Here is a 15,607-nt window from a genome sequence, read left to right on the forward strand (position 1 = left end):
TATCTATCTATCTATCTATCTATCTATCTATCTATCTATCTATCCATCCATCCATCCATCCATATATCTATCTATCTATCTATCTATCTATCTATCTATCTATCTATCTATCTATCTATCTATCTATCTATCTATCTATCTATCTATCTATCCATCTATCCATCTATCTATCTATCTATCTATCTATCTATCTATCTATCCATCCATACATCCATTTATCTATCTATCTATCTATCTATCTATCTATCTATCTATCTATCTATCTATCTATCTATCATCTATCTATCTATCTATCTATCTATCTATCTATCTATCTATCTATCTATCTATCTATCTATCATCTATCTATCTATCTATCTATCTATCTATCTATCTATCTATCTATCTATTATCCATCCATCCATCCATCTATCTATCCATCTGTCTATCAAATTACAAGCATGCAACCCATGCAAAAATTCATTACTGGTCTAAAATCATGTGCTCCCCCCCACAAACATATTAAGTTCCTTTTTTGTGTTCCACATCCTTAAACAGGATGCACAAGAAGATTTCACACTTCCATTATGTCCCATGACTAAATGCAAATCTATTAATATTGTATTATACATGTGAATGGCATTGCAAATTAATCATAGCCTAATTGAAAAAGGTTTTGAAAGACTTGCCTAATTTGTGAGCAAAAATGATTCTTAAATCTTTTGGTTTTGCTTAAATGCTGTTTAATTAATTACTTTAAAAAAGTTTTATACAGAAGTAGAATCTGTTGCTAAAGGGTGGCAATTTCATAAAGCTAGGCTAACAGCGCCACTTTGTGGTAATTTGCAGCAATTGCAGCTCATATTTAAAATACATATAAAGGGATCAAACAATGTAAGAGTGCTTTATCAAACCAGGATATTAACAACCACTTCAGAAGGAGCATCAGCACGACGACTAATATTACACACATCTTTATAACTGCAATTATAATAGTAGTAATAGCGGTTGTGATAAACGCAGTAAAATACTATAAATCCTGCTGATTTCATAGTGGAACTAACAGATGTCTGATATACAGTACATTCCAAAGTGACGTATGTAAACAACTGTAAACAAATGTTACATGACAGAACATTTCAAAATAAAAGTCAGTCTAACTGCAGAAAACAAAACCGAAAACATAAAATCCATTTTAGATGTCATTTACTTAAAATTCTAAATAATAAATATTAAATTGATTCAAAATCAACAAATAATATCAAGTGCGTTTAAAAAACGAAGCTTCGGTGTTCTCACACTGGAGGACTTTTAATGTAAATTTCGCTGTGATTTCAAAACCACTGCTCCAGGGTTCAGATGAGGTATTACAACATCATCCAGTCAGTCACTATGTCAACTCTGAGACCGGTGTAATTCTATGAGTTTCTAAACCATCACTATGATGCGGTCCATTCTGATCGTGGCGATTTTACTATCCATAGCAGCTGCTTATTATATTTATCTGCCTCTTCCCAGCACTATATCAGAGCCATGGAAACTCATGTTTATGGATGCAATATTGCGTGGTGTAATGCATGTGGTAAGACTTTCCTTATATATGTTATATACATTTTACATTAAGACATACTTCAAGTCAATGTGGATATATTATTTAAATAAAAGAGGGGTATAGCTGTGATAAAATAGATATTATACTCTTACATAAATAATGATTTGTTGTACATTTTGTGTCATAGAAATTCAATCTTAATACTTTTTTGTTCATAGACAAATTATATATATATATATATATATATATATATATATTTATATTATATATATTTATATTTATATATATATATATATTATTATTATTATTATGTTTCTTGAAAATGGTAGATTTTCTGTGATTCAAGTTTAATTTGAATTGTTGACCTCTTATGAGACCTTACAAAATTATCCAACATTTTATGTTTAAAAATGAACTAATGAAATATTATAAATATATTTTATGACAATATCTTTGGTAACAAATAAAAACACTCAAATTTAGTAAAAAAAAAAAACAATTATTTACCATATTTTTTATTTTAAATAATTGAATTATCATTTAAATTAAAAAAAAGGAAAAATATATTATTTGTTATATATATAAATTATTATAAATTTAAAAATATCTAATAAAATGCAATCTTAACAATGATTTTTAAATAAAAGTGTACTATTTGTCTTCTCACCATATTTAATTTTACTATAAGAAACTAAACATTTTAAATCAGAGATTACATCTAAAATGCAACAATAAAAAATGTAAATTAAATTTAACATATTTGTTTAAAAATAAGAAAATAACATTTTTTTATTTGTCTTTTTACCATATTATACCACATTACCTTGTTACGCCATTTACCAAATGTAATATTTGGCTCAAAAAGTTTACATTTTAAATATTGACAACTTTTTTGAATTGCTGACAACTTAAATAAAGTTAAAATATACATTATTTGATTATGTAATGCTAAAAACATTACTAATTCAAACTGTCATGATCTCATTTAACCCTTCCCCATGATGACCCTTCAGAACTAAGGGAATTTTCACAATCTTAAAGGGATTTGCTGACTCTTAAAGTGTGTTTATCAATCCCTCTTTAATTATTATTTCTCATAGAGCTTTTTCGCTCACAATCTTGGCCTGAGTCAACCTTTCGATGTTGCAAAGTACGCTGCGTCATGGGATGAAATAAAGGCTCCACAGTCCAGCCAAACCATCCGGGTCACAGAAACATATTTTGAAGGAGTTCAGGCGCAAGTGTTTGAATCCACACAAGCAGACCAGGAGCCATATTTAAAAAGAGGAATCATCTATTTTCATGGAGGCGGATGGACATTAGGCAGTGGAAGTATGTAAATATTCATATAAACAATGTTTAGTTTGAATATACTGGATTTTTTTGCAATATATTTCCTTTTTTATCATTCCCAAGAGATGCAGACTTATTACCTTCAGTGCTGGTCTATGGCTGAACAGCTGGATGCTGTTGTAATATCAATTGAGTAAGTACAGTATGTTGACTAATGTATTATTTTACTTAATAGACTTAATTGCATTCATTATGAGTCGTCATTTGTGTAATTTGTGTGTTCAGGTACAGGCTGACGCCGGAGGCACGTTTCCCAGATCAGTACAATGAAGCCGTTCAGGCCTCAAAACACATATTGACGGCTGAGGTTTTGAGGCGGTATTTTATAGACCCAAAACGAGTGGCTGTGTCAGGTGACAGCGCCGGAGCCAATCTAGCTGCCGCTGTGGCGCAACAGGTAAATCTTTAAAAAAAATGTCACAACCTGGAACATATTTGATGAATGAAATCTAATGCTTACAGTAGTTCTTAGAAATAAATGGAGTTGTAACGTCTTGTATTATTAATGATGCCTCTTTTTACAAGATGTAAAATAAGCATTTGATAACAACCAAAGAAATACAACGGCAAAAAGATGGCAGCCTAAATATGCCTGCATTTTTTCACAGACTTCAACTGTGTAAAAATCTTGATGGTCCTGTGGGTTTTGTCTATCCAAACTGATGTTTATTCTGTATTTTCTATTGGATTCAGGTCAGGTGATTGGCTAGGCCATTCTACAGCTTAATTTTTATCCTCAGAAAGCACTTTAAAGTTTCCTTGGCTTTGTTTGGGATCATTGTTTGGCTGAAATGTCCACTCTAATTTCATCTTCATCATCCTGCTAATGTAGATGTTGGACTGAAGCAGCTAATATTCATTTACAATGAGGAGGGGCAGAGGGTTGCTAAAAAAACTACTGAGAGATTTCAACTGCTGTCTGGGCTTTCGCTGCCTTTTCACCTCCCTTTCTTCATGTGTTCAATACTTCTTTCCCATGCTATTTCATTTTTTAACGCGTAACTTAATGTTAACTAATTTAATTTGTTTTCTTTTTATATATGTCTTTATTTGGTTGTTTCCATCATCCAGTGAAAATTTCTTGTCAATGCCACCTTTAGAAATGTTTTCTGAAAAAAATGGTGATGTGTTCAATACCCAACTGTATATAGTACTTCTTCTTGTAAATGATGTACGAATATGAACACATATTATTTTGTAAAATAAATAAATAAATAATTCTCATAATCTTAAATTAAATTCCATAACCTTGCCTCCCCCCTGGAAATGCACAAAAGGAAGTGGTTCATGCAAATATGATATGAATGTAACATTTCATCATCATTGGCCATCTGAAAACATTCTGAGGGTGATCCCGACAGACAGTAATCCACCCAAACTGAGTGCAAACTGGCATTCAAATCTTCCTTGTTTTGTTAGCAACACCCATCTTTAACAAACATATCAGTTCCCAAAGGATGAAATCATGCACCGGCCTACATTTTACAGAAACTCAAGTGAATATACGTCATGATCTGGGAAAAACAGACGGATCATTTAGTCTTCAACTGTTAACCTCAACGTAAGAAATGTTGACACTTTTTTAACTCCAAGTAACCGCCTAACATTTATTTTTTCAAGTTGCAGGGATGCTTTCATTATTGGCAAAAAGGGGAATTAATAATCTAGTCTTTTGTCTATTTTCTCACAGATGGCTTTGGACCACAGTGCTTCTATTAAGTTCAAAGTCCAAGCTCTTCTGTACCCTGTGCTTCAGGCTCTAGACTTCAACACCCCGTCATACCAGCAGAACGGCAACATTCCCATCCTGCACCGTCCTCTCATGGCCCGCTTTTGGCTGGAGTATCTAAACGGGGATCCAAGACTTGTTATGTCTTTACTGGCAAACAACCACACAGTTCAGAGCCAGGAGACAGAAGCAGCCAGGGCTAAGATCGACTGGACACGGCTTCTTCCGGTGGCCTTTCAGAAGAGCTATAAACCTGTGTTTCCTCTCGACGGGGACCCGAAGCTCCTGGAGATGCTGCCAGGCCTGCTGGATGTGAGAGCGGCTCCTTTACTGGCCGAAAGTGAAGTGCTGAAGGCCGTTCCTCCTGCTTATATTATGACCTGCGAACATGACGTGCTGAGAGATGATGGGCTGATGTACGCCACACGACTGCAGCAAGCCGGGGTTCCAGTCACCCTCGACCACTATGAAGACGGCTTTCACGGCTGCCTCAGTTTCGCTTTCGGACCCTTTCGCTTTTCCGTGGGCTTTAAAAGCTTTAGGAACTATATCAGGTGGATGGAGGAGAACCTCTAATGAAGTATGTTTTGGTTTTACAATTTAACAATTGGATTTTTAGAATTAAAATGCATCGCTGCATGCCAATGCCATAGATTATGAATGGGGGGAAACGTGCATCAATCAGTGCCAAAGCTGCTGAAACACTGCTTTCAGGACAATGGTTGTATTGTTTTAGGAGTGGTGGAGTTAAGCTACTTTGTGTTATATGAATAATGCAAGATGATCCAGATTATACAAAGAGGCTTCTTGCATTTCCAGGAAAGTGAATCCTCGTCTCTATTCTTAGAGAATTCCTATTTGGATATCTGTAGTATTGTTGAAATTATTCAGATGATTAGTAATCCTGCTGCTAATGATGATAAAATATGTCAAAATAATATACATTTATAAAAGTATTAAAGTGAGCGATTAAATTTAAATCCCTTTTTAATGTGCAAGATTATATCACAGCTTTATCTCAAAATCTATGAACAGCTTATATTATGAGCAGATTATGTTTTTACTTTATATGAACTCGATTTTTCATTAAATAAAGTCAGAATTGCAAGACTATAAACCTGAAATGATGAGAACTAATATAATTTGAAAGAAAAATTTTGAATTTCAAAAAAGCTTGAATTGCGAGAAAGCTTTTACACTTTCTATTGCGAGGAGTAAAACATGCAAATGTATTTTTCTTCAATTTAGTGCCTTATTTATCTGGGGTCGCCACAGCGGAATGAACCACCAACTATCCCAGCATGTGTTTTAAACAACGGATACCCTTCCAGCTGCAACCCAGTACAGGGAAACACCCATACACTCTCTTTCACACACATTCATACACTAAAGCAAATTTTGTTTTTGGAAGAAACCCATGCCAAAAACAGGGCGCAAAGCCACCAAAAACCTTCTTGCTGTGAGGTGAAAGTGCTAACCACTGAGCCACCGTGCCACCCATGCAAGTTAAAATCTACATAAAAGTTTATATCTACAATTTTTTTTTTTTTTACAAATAAATATTTAAATGGACTCCACTGATGTATCAGCGACCAATATATACTCACCGGTCACTTTATTAGGTACATCTGTCCACAAAAATCTCTAGGATTTACAGAGAATGGCTTGAAAAAGAGAAAATATCCAGTGAGCAGCAGTTCTGTGGGGGCAAATGTGTTGTTGATGCCAAAGGTCAAAGGAGAATGCCCAGACTGGTTCCAGCTGATAGAAAGGCAACAGTAACTCAAATAACCACTTGTTACAAGCGAGGTATGCAGAAGAGCATCTCTGAACACGTTGAACCTTGGTGGTAGTGGTGTAATGGTGTGGTCTCAGACTGGTTTCTTAAACATCACTTTGAACTCACTCTACTCAAATAGCCTCTACAGTCACCAGATCTCAATCCAATAGAGCACCTTTGGGATGTAATGGAACAGAAGATTCGCCTCATGGATGTGCAGCCGACAAATCTGCTGCAACTGTGTGATGCTATCATGTCAGTCTGGACCAAAACCTCTGAGGAATATTTTCAGTTTCTTGTTGAATCGACGCCACGAAGGATTAATGCAGCTCGGAAGGCAAAAGGGGGCCCAACCTGGTACTACTAGTTAAGTGTACCTAATAAAGTGGCCGGTGAGTGTATATTGGCTGATATCTTTTGATCAATTTAAAGCCATCCATGCATCAACTATTCATGAGATGAAAAAACAGCATGAAAAAAGGCTGATATTAAAAAAATAATAATTACATAACAGTTTTATTGTTGCATAATCAAACTTTTTTCTTCCTGGGATTAAAAATGTCCCAACATGAAATGAAATCTGAACAAAATATAGTTTAATGGACTCAATCCATGTAAATGATGCAGCAATAAACTAATAGACCTTAGCATAACAATTTCTGAGCCCATTTAAAAAGTTTTCAGAAGTTTTTGTTTTTCAGATGTTCTGTGAGCAGATGGTGAGGGGAGGACAAGATGGTTCATGTCTGTCACACACAGACATGCAGCGTTGTACATTTTTACTCTCTCACTCTCTCTCTCACACACACACACAAACACACACACACACACAAGCATGCAATTGTGCTGTGTCCTAGTTTTGTGCAGCTGCATCAAGGCGTGTGATGATGCACAGATGTACATTTTCATACCTCCAGGACTGAGTAACACATTCTGAATGCAAGAATTGATTCCTTTGTGGAAAAACCCCTGCTATCTGCGTATTTCAGATGAGAATCTGTGCAATAGAAGAAAATCAGTGAAGTGGTTAAATTCTTAAGTGTACTTTTTAATTCAAGATTCTAGCATATTATATTATATTATATTATATTATATTATATTATATTATATTATATTATATTATATTATATTATATTATATTATATTAACTCATGTTAAAAGTGTGGTTTACTATCAAAATATAAAGTTTTGTCAGTCTTTTTTTCCAGGTTCCACTTCCTGTTTGGGATCGTTTACAGCCAGGTTAATTCACAATTCTATCAAATTCCACAGTGCCATCATTATATGATGTACAATTGTGTGTTAAATGTAATATTTATTGTTATGTGTTGTGTATTGCGTGATAATTCAAGATCATTAATGAGAGTAAAGTGAAGAGACAAATCATATCTCTCGTCTTCTACTTGCTATCTTTCTTTTGGAAGTGAATATATATATATATACATACATACACACGCACGCACGCGCACACACGCACACACACACACACACATACACTTGAAGTTAGAATTAATAGCCCCCCTGAACTATTAGGCCCTGTTTTTTTCTCCCTAATTTCTGTTTAACGGAGAGCAGATTTTTTCAACACATTTCTAAATATAATAGTTTTAATAAATCATTCCTAATAACTGATTTGTTTTATCTTCACCATGATGACAGTAAATAATATTTGACTAGATATTTTTCAAGACAATTCTATACAGCCTAAAGTGACATTTAAAGGCTTAACTAGGTTAATAGTGGTAATAAGGCAAGTTATTGTATAATGATGGTTTGTACTGTTGACTATCGAAAAAATATATAGCTTAAAGGGGCTAATAATTTGACCCTAAAATGGCTTTCAAAAAATTTAAAAATGCTTTTATTGTAGCCAAAATAAAACAAATAAGACTTTCTCCAGAAATTTTTTTATCAGACATACTGTGAAAAATTGCTTGCTCTGTTAAACATTATTTGGCAAATATTTAAAAAAGAAAAAAAATGTAAATGGGGGCTAATAGTTCTGACTTCAACAAAGATAATATCAAATAACTGAAATGAAATAACAAAATAAGATAAAACAACATAGAAGACATTCACAAAAGCCAAATACAGATGAACTTTCCATAGATATAACTACATATGTCACAGCTTTAAGGGACTTCATTACCAGAATAAGTTAGTTAGGGTGATGCGGTGGCGTAATAGGTAGTGCTGTCGCCTCACAGCAACAAGGTCACTGGTTCAAGCCTCGGCTGGGTCAGTTGGCATTTCTGTTTGTAGTTTGCATGGTCTCCCTGTGTTCACGTGGGTTTCCTCCGGGTGCTCCGGGTTCCCCCACAGTCCAAATACATGCGCTATAGGTGAATTGGGTAAGCTAAACTGTCCAAAGTAAATGAGTGTGTGTAGATGATTTCTAGTGATAGGTTGCAGCTGGAAGGGCATCCACTGCATAAAAACATATGCTGGCGGTTCATTTCGCTGTGGCGACCCTAGATTAATAAAGGCACTTAGGTAAAACAATGAATGAATGAATGAATGAATAAGTTAGTTAACAAAATCTGTATAGGCTATAGGAGTTCGGGGGTATGTGGTATTTTGAAAGTCTGCATTTTGTATAAAGAATCTACTATTCAAAATGATGAAATTTACAAGGTTGTTAATATTTTTATCATTTTTTTCAAAATAGCAAATAATTTATATTTGCATTCAATGTAACCAACATTAATTTCAACAGAATACTCGACTAAGTAGAAAAAACATCTATCAAATATAAAAATCTGACATGGATGTGACGGTACTTCAGCAACTGACAGAACAAGGCAATTATTTCAAAATAAAAGTCTTTGTGTTTCAGTTTCAGTAGATCAGGGAGTTTTCAGTTATGCACCAACTTACAAATGTGATCAGTATCGTGAGAGGGACATTTATCTTAAAATATGAAAGAAATTTATACCATTTATTGTGTTAAAAAACACAATTATATGGTATAGTTATGGTATAAATGAACCTTGTTAATGTTTTTGAATCGATTTAATTTCTATTTAGCTACATTGTACATTTTCTACTCAGTACAGTATTTTACACAGTTAATTGGTTATTTAATTATCTGTATCTCTTTTGTAAAATCTAAATCTGGATAATTTATTTAAATTTATTCACGCCCACCCCCATTTTAATATTCTTCACTCACAAGTTTAACTGAGCTAAAAATATATAAAGTACAATAAAAACATTAACAGATAAAGTTATTTAAAAAATCCCAAACACAATAAATAACCTAAACTCAACAAGAGGACTTTTTATGTAAAATCTTTCACATAACCTCTATCTATTTTGTGCAATCAGGTGAAGTGTCATATGCACCCACTATATGAGCACTGTCATTTGTGCTAAAGTTCATTTTAATTCTCTTTTAGCATAACCAACAATGCGTCCCATTTTAATCGCGACGATTTTACTGTCGATTGCAGCGGCTTATTATATTTATATACCTCTTCCTACCACTATAACGGAGCCATGGAAACTCATGTACACAGATGCAATGATACGATCGTCTATGCAGTTGGTAAGCCTATAAACGCTATTAGCCTATACAACTGTAACGATGAGTTAGAGATAATGCTGTCTGTTTACTTCCTCTCAGAGTTTTTTGGCACACGACTTCGGGCTGACTTCACCTTTTGGCTTTTTGAAATATTTCTCCTCTCTTATGGATGTAAAAAGTAACCTGTCCTGTTCAAACGTCCGGATCACAGAAGCTTCTTTTGGAGGAGTGGAAGCGCTGGTGTTTGAGTCCACTGCACAGGAGAAGAGTCTGAAAAGAGGCGTGGTTTATTTACATGGAGGAGGATGGACAGTCGGAAGTGCAAGTAGGATATAGTTTATAATTTTAGATTGACGTGTTTATTATTTAATGTAATGTAAAGCAGTGTTTTTAGAATACAACTGAAGTTGTAAATATAAGAGATTTGCTCAGTAGAGCAGACGAGTTGTCTCGCTCCATCTAGTGGTTGAGAAAGGAAACGCTTCTTATATGTTCAAACGTTTCATGTCACTGTTGTTATTCTTTCTTTAAAGAAATGGAGGCGTATTATCTTCAGTGCATGGAGATGGCTAAACAGCTAGATGCAGTCGTGCTGTCTGTTGAGTAAGTCATTTTGTAAAATGTGCGTTAATAAATTCCATGAACAATCGTCATGAATGAAAATATACAGCCACAATCAGCAGATCAATATAAGAGATATTGAGAGGGAAAATAGAAGAGACAATAACTGTCGAATAAAAGACTAACAAAACAAAGAGTATGTCCATTACAATTGTATAAAAAGGTATGGAAATAAATCAAGAGTCAATAGACAACAGTTCTTCATACAGTACCAAAAACCTGAGACATTTTTTGTTGTTACACATTCGGACAGATTTGAGCAGTGTCAACTTCAATCAGAAAATGTCAAAAAGTAGAGATTGAAGCCACACATTTTTATGTATAAAAAAATCAGAAGACTGTTTGGTTTTACTGGAGCCATGGGTTATGTCAGTATCTCATCCCAATTTATTTGGGATTATTTGTTAAAATAACAAATCGTTTCATTTTAAAATATAAAGAAATTGAACACATAAAGAGCTTTTCAAGTGTAATATTTCTGTTAAAGTACAGTCAATGAGATTTCTGTAGAATTAAATCCTGAAAATTTCCTTGAAAACATTCTCTCTTTGAGGAAAGAAAATAAGGAAGCCTATTTCATGATTAAAAAATAAATAAAAAATGTAACACAGTATTTCAAGGACTAAAAAGGTAATAAATATATTTAAAAGTCTTCATCTTGCAATCAAAATAATGAATATATTAGCTGAAAGTTTATAGATGCGTTATCTCGACACATCATCAGTCGGAGAGCAGAGCATAAAAGCCACTGTACCTAACAAATAATTTCATAATTTGCTGATTAATGTTGATGAAAATGATCAATAATTGTCTTGTTTTTGGTCCGTAATAATCAGTCTGAAAACCAACAACATTTAGACTACTTAAGTCTGCCAAAGGTTATAACAGTTCAAGCAGAGTAGAGCCTATTAATTTAAGCTTGTCAAAATATTACACCAATTTCCCTCTTACTGAGTCCTTCTTTAAATGATTTAACGGCTTACACACTTTTTTCTGTGGTTTAGGTTGCATAAACAGCCAGAACAACATATTTAGTAGTAAAAAACCATGTAACCTATATGCTGTTGTTGACATCTTGAGTATCTCCATAATGGCCGCATATATGTTAACTGACCAAACCATGACATTGGTCCTAAGTGAAAACACTCTGTAGACTTACAATTTTGATTTCATCTATTACGATTCTAAGTTTACATCTTGCAGTTATAATTAATATCATCTGCTTAAATTGCCAGATTATGTGTTTTGTTTTAATATGTTCAGGTACAGACTTGCCCCGGATGGACGTTTCCCAGATCAGTATAATGATGTTTTTCAGGCCGCAAAACACATCCTGACAGCCGAGGTGTTAAGTCGCTACTCTATAGACCCCAAACGTGTGGCAGTGTCAGGTGACAGCGCTGGTGGAAACCTTGCCGCTGCTGTGGCGCAACAGGTGTGAGAAATATCAGCATCAAATTGCAAATAAATATCAACTTTAATATATGATTACAAGAATAGTTCGCTCAAAAATGAACATTTGTTTTCAGGCAATCCTAGATATAGTATGTCAGGTGAACATGGCCCAATCCCAATTGCACAAGGGGATGGTGGAGGGGTAGGATTATGGGTAGGGGTATAAAATAGAATTGATATTGTGACTTTGAGAGCCAAAAAAATATTTATAGGCAAAACAAATTTAACAAATATGACTCTTAACAATACATTGTGCATGGCCCAGTCTCAGTTCCACGCCTAAGCCCTTACCCCCACCACTCAGTTTGCACAATTAACTTGAAGGGGTAGGGTGTCTCAATTCTTTGGGAAATATTTCTATCCCAGCCCCTTTACACTCTCTTTTAAGGGTGACGGGGATGGCAGAGGGGTAGGCTTATGGGTAGGGGTATAAAATGAACTTGCTATTTGGACTTTGAGAGCCAAAAACATTTATAGGCAAAACAGATTTAACATATATGGCTCTTGAGAATACATTGAGCATGGCACAGTCTCAATTCCACACCTAAGCCCTCACCCCTACCGCTTAGTTTGCACAATTTAACTTAAGGGGTAGGGGTGTCCCATTTATTTTGGAAATATTTATATCCCTACGCCTTTACACTCTATTTTAAGGGTGAAGGGGATGGCAGAGGGGTAGGCGTTTAAATAGAATTGTATTGGGACTTTGAGAGCCACAAAATTTATATACAGGCAAAACAAAATTAACATTTATGACTCTCGACAATACATTGAGCATGGCCCAATCCCAATTCCACACCTTAGCTCTCACCCCTATACTTGAGTTTGCACAATTAACTTGAAGGGGTGGGATGCTTCAATTCTTTGGAAAATCTTTATATCCCTACCCCTTTACACTCTATTTTAAGGGTGACGGGGATGGCAGAGGGGTAGGCTTATGGGTAGGGGTATAAAATAGAATTGGTATTGGGACTTTGAGAGCCTGAAACATGTATAGGCAAAACAGATTTAACATGACTCTTGACAATACACTGAGCATGACCCAGTCTCAATTCCACACCTAAGCCCTTACCCCTACCACTTAGTTTGCACAATTTACTTCAAGAGGTAAAACTAGGCAAAACAGATTTAACATACAGTATATGCCAAATACATATGAAACAATCAGTCTGTGCAAGAAACTTTACAACATTATTACCTCAAAAGTTCTTGTTGGCATATTTGAGAATTCATTTATTTGTCTTTTTGCTCACAGATGGCTGTGGACAGCAGCGTCCCTATTAAATTCAAACTTCAGGCTCTGATTTACCCTGTGCTTCAGGGTCTAGACTTCAACACACCGTCATACCAGCAGAACGCCTTCACACCTATTCTATATAGACCCCTCATGGCCCGCTTTTGGCTGGAGTACCTAAACGGTGAACAGATTCTTCTTCCCACTATGCTAGCAAACATCCAATCAGCTCAGGATCAAGGCCCAAAGATAGAAGCTGCCAGGGCTAAGATCGACTGGACTCGGCTTCTTCCGGTAGCCTTTCAGAAGAGCTATAAACCTGTGTCTCCTCTTCACGGAGACCCGAAGCTGCTGGAGAAGCTCCCAGGCCTGCTGGACGTGAGAGCGGCTCCTTTACTGGCCGAAAGTGAAGTGCTGAAGGCCGTTCCTCCTGCTTATATCATGACCTGCGAACATGATGTGCTGAGAGATGATGGGCTGATGTACGCCACACGACTGCAGCAGGCCGGAGTTCACGTCACTCTCGACCACTATGAAGATGGTTTTCATGGCTGCCTCAGTTTTGGTTTCGGACCCTTAAGTTTTGAGGTCGGAAGGCGAAGCTTTGGGAACTACATTCAATGGCTGAAGGACAACCTCTGAATTTGATTCAGAGTAAATGTCTTTGCGAAAACAGTTGAAGTCAAATTATTAGCCCAAATGATGTTTAACAGAGCAAGAAATTTTTCACAGTATTTGCGATAATATTTTTTCTTCTCAAGAAAGTCTTTTTTGTTTTATTTTGGGTAGAATGAAAGCATTTTAAGGTCAATATTTTTAAGCATTCTTAATTCTACAGAACAAACCATTATTACTGACTTGCCTAATTACTTTAACTAGACGTATTAACCTAGTTAAGCCTTTAAATGTCACTTTAAGATGAAGTAGTATGTTGAAAAATATCAAGTAAAATATTATGTACTGTCATCATGGCAAAGATAAAAGAAATCAGTTATTAGAAATGAGTTAATAAAACTATTATCTTTAAAAATGTTGAAAAATCTTTCCGTTACACAGATATTGGGGGAAAATAAACAGGGGGCTAACAATTCTGATATCAACTGTATTTGTAAAATATATTTTAATATAGATTTTTAAGATGAAAAAATGAAATGCTGGTGTATTGATGAATGAGTTGTTTTTTTATATTTAATAAAAGGGATTTATTATAAAGGTTCGTTTTGTTTGAAGTTAAAACAATCTGTGCAAAGCTAATGAATTTTTAAACATGTACAAAATTATGTGCATGTTAAATATATATATATATATATATATATATATATATATATATATATATATATATATATATATATATATGTTATATATAATATTTTGACATATAATAGATTTACAAACAAATAAATTATTCTATTTTGCTTTTGGCACCTATCATGAAAGCAAATTTAAAGACTAAGTTAAAATAATAAACTAATGCTGTAAATTCAAATTAAAAATCTAAATTTTAAAATCAAACATAGTTGAAACTCATTTGCAAATTCAATAAGTGGCTTATTATTAATTTTGATAGAAAAACATGATAATGATTCATGAGTAAAGTAAAAAAAAACTTTAACATCTTTAGTGTTTACCTATGTAGAAATACTACACATAACGTATTTGTTTCATTCTTTAAATGACTTACAGTTTTTCTCATTTGGTTTTGCTCATTTCTTGAAACAGGAATTACAATCTCAACACTCTAAGATTATTTTGCAAAACATTTTTACAGTTCAGCACAACATTATAGCTCACTTGCAAAAGCTTATATCTTTTCCTTTTTTTTTTTTTTACTGTTCACTCGTGTGTCAAAACTAAATTTTCTTCTCATTTAAACAGTCAGTGGCCTCAAAATCCTTTGTCCCTTTGGCATTGCGTAATAATATAAGTCAAAATGTTTAGTTGTTTTGTCACTATCGCAGAGGACCATTGAAATATCCCTCATGTCCACCTTTCAGTCTTAGCCCAGTTTTTGAAAATGGCTACTCTACTGTTTTTTGTTTTTTTTGTCTTTTGACAGAATGCAATTGTGTATAAAAATAAATAAATAAATGTATACAATTTTTTAAATTTCTAAAAAGGATTTTAGTTTAAGAGTAGCCTCCAAGGTTTGACATCACACATTGCACTCATACTGCCAAGGAAATTATTACCATTTTCAATCACACACAAAGTAATTTCCATATATCAGAATAAAACAAAATACACTGTAATATAAACACACAAACAAAAAACTATGAACATTATATGCAGCCTAGAGTGCTTGATTGGTCATCTGAGATGTGTGAAATTCCTCCTTTGTTAGTCAAGTTCTAGTTTCACCTGACTGTCAGTTGCTGTAA

The 15,607-nt window shown here is 34.4% G+C and overlaps 2 protein-coding genes across 4 annotated transcripts; both read left to right on the forward strand.

The window, feature by feature from the left end:
• Positions 1-1,336: 1,336 nt before the first annotated feature.
• nceh1b.2 (neutral cholesterol ester hydrolase 1b, tandem duplicate 2) lies at positions 1,337-6,840 on the forward strand. 2 transcript variants are annotated; one of them, XM_073940861.1, is made up of 6 exons: positions 1,337-1,561; positions 2,632-2,863; positions 2,948-3,017; positions 3,110-3,281; positions 4,575-5,193; positions 5,862-6,840. In XM_073940861.1, the coding sequence occupies exons 1-5, from the start codon at positions 1,421-1,423 to the stop codon at positions 5,187-5,189; spliced, it is 1,230 nt and encodes a 409-aa protein (XP_073796962.1). In that variant the 5' UTR covers positions 1,337-1,420; the 3' UTR covers positions 5,190-5,193; positions 5,862-6,840. The 2 variants fall into 2 exon arrangements, with proteins under 2 accessions (XP_073796962.1, XP_001335382.3); XM_001335346.8 differs by having other exon boundaries at positions 4,575-6,840.
• Positions 4,641-14,465, forward strand: nceh1b.1 (neutral cholesterol ester hydrolase 1b, tandem duplicate 1). 2 transcript variants are annotated; one of them, XM_073940564.1, is made up of 6 exons: positions 4,641-5,193; positions 9,846-9,940; positions 10,019-10,244; positions 10,453-10,522; positions 11,804-11,975; positions 13,251-14,446. In XM_073940564.1, the coding sequence occupies exons 2-6, from the start codon at positions 9,902-9,904 to the stop codon at positions 13,869-13,871; spliced, it is 1,128 nt and encodes a 375-aa protein (XP_073796665.1). In that variant the 5' UTR covers positions 4,641-5,193; positions 9,846-9,901; the 3' UTR covers positions 13,872-14,446.
• The last annotated feature ends 1,142 nt before the right edge of the window (positions 14,466-15,607 follow it).

This window comes from Danio rerio, chromosome 24, assembly GCF_049306965.1.
Source record: "Danio rerio strain Tuebingen ecotype United States chromosome 24, GRCz12tu, whole genome shotgun sequence".
Classification (NCBI taxonomy): Eukaryota; Metazoa; Chordata; class Actinopteri; order Cypriniformes; family Danionidae; genus Danio; species Danio rerio.

What these genes read in the sequence shown, in the direction of transcription:
- nceh1b.1 (XM_073940564.1), top strand. Translation starts at nt 9,902, where the DNA reads ATGTACACAGATGCAATGATACGATCGTCTATGCAGTTG. An exon ending in ATGGACAGTCGGAAGTGCAA is followed by an intron (nt 10,245 to 10,452) that starts GTAGGATATAGT and finishes CTTTCTTTAAAG; the next exon opens with AAATGGAGGCGTATTATCTT. An exon ending in GCAGTCGTGCTGTCTGTTGA is followed by an intron (nt 10,523 to 11,803) that starts GTAAGTCATTTT and finishes TAATATGTTCAG; the next exon opens with GTACAGACTTGCCCCGGATG.
- nceh1b.2 (XM_001335346.8), top strand. Translation starts at nt 1,421, where the DNA reads ATGATGCGGTCCATTCTGATCGTGGCGATTTTACTATCCATAGCAGCT. An exon ending in TGCGTGGTGTAATGCATGTG is followed by an intron (nt 1,562 to 2,631) that starts GTAAGACTTTCC and finishes TATTTCTCATAG; the next exon opens with AGCTTTTTCGCTCACAATCT. An exon ending in GCTGTTGTAATATCAATTGA is followed by an intron (nt 3,018 to 3,109) that starts GTAAGTACAGTA and finishes TTGTGTGTTCAG; the next exon opens with GTACAGGCTGACGCCGGAGG.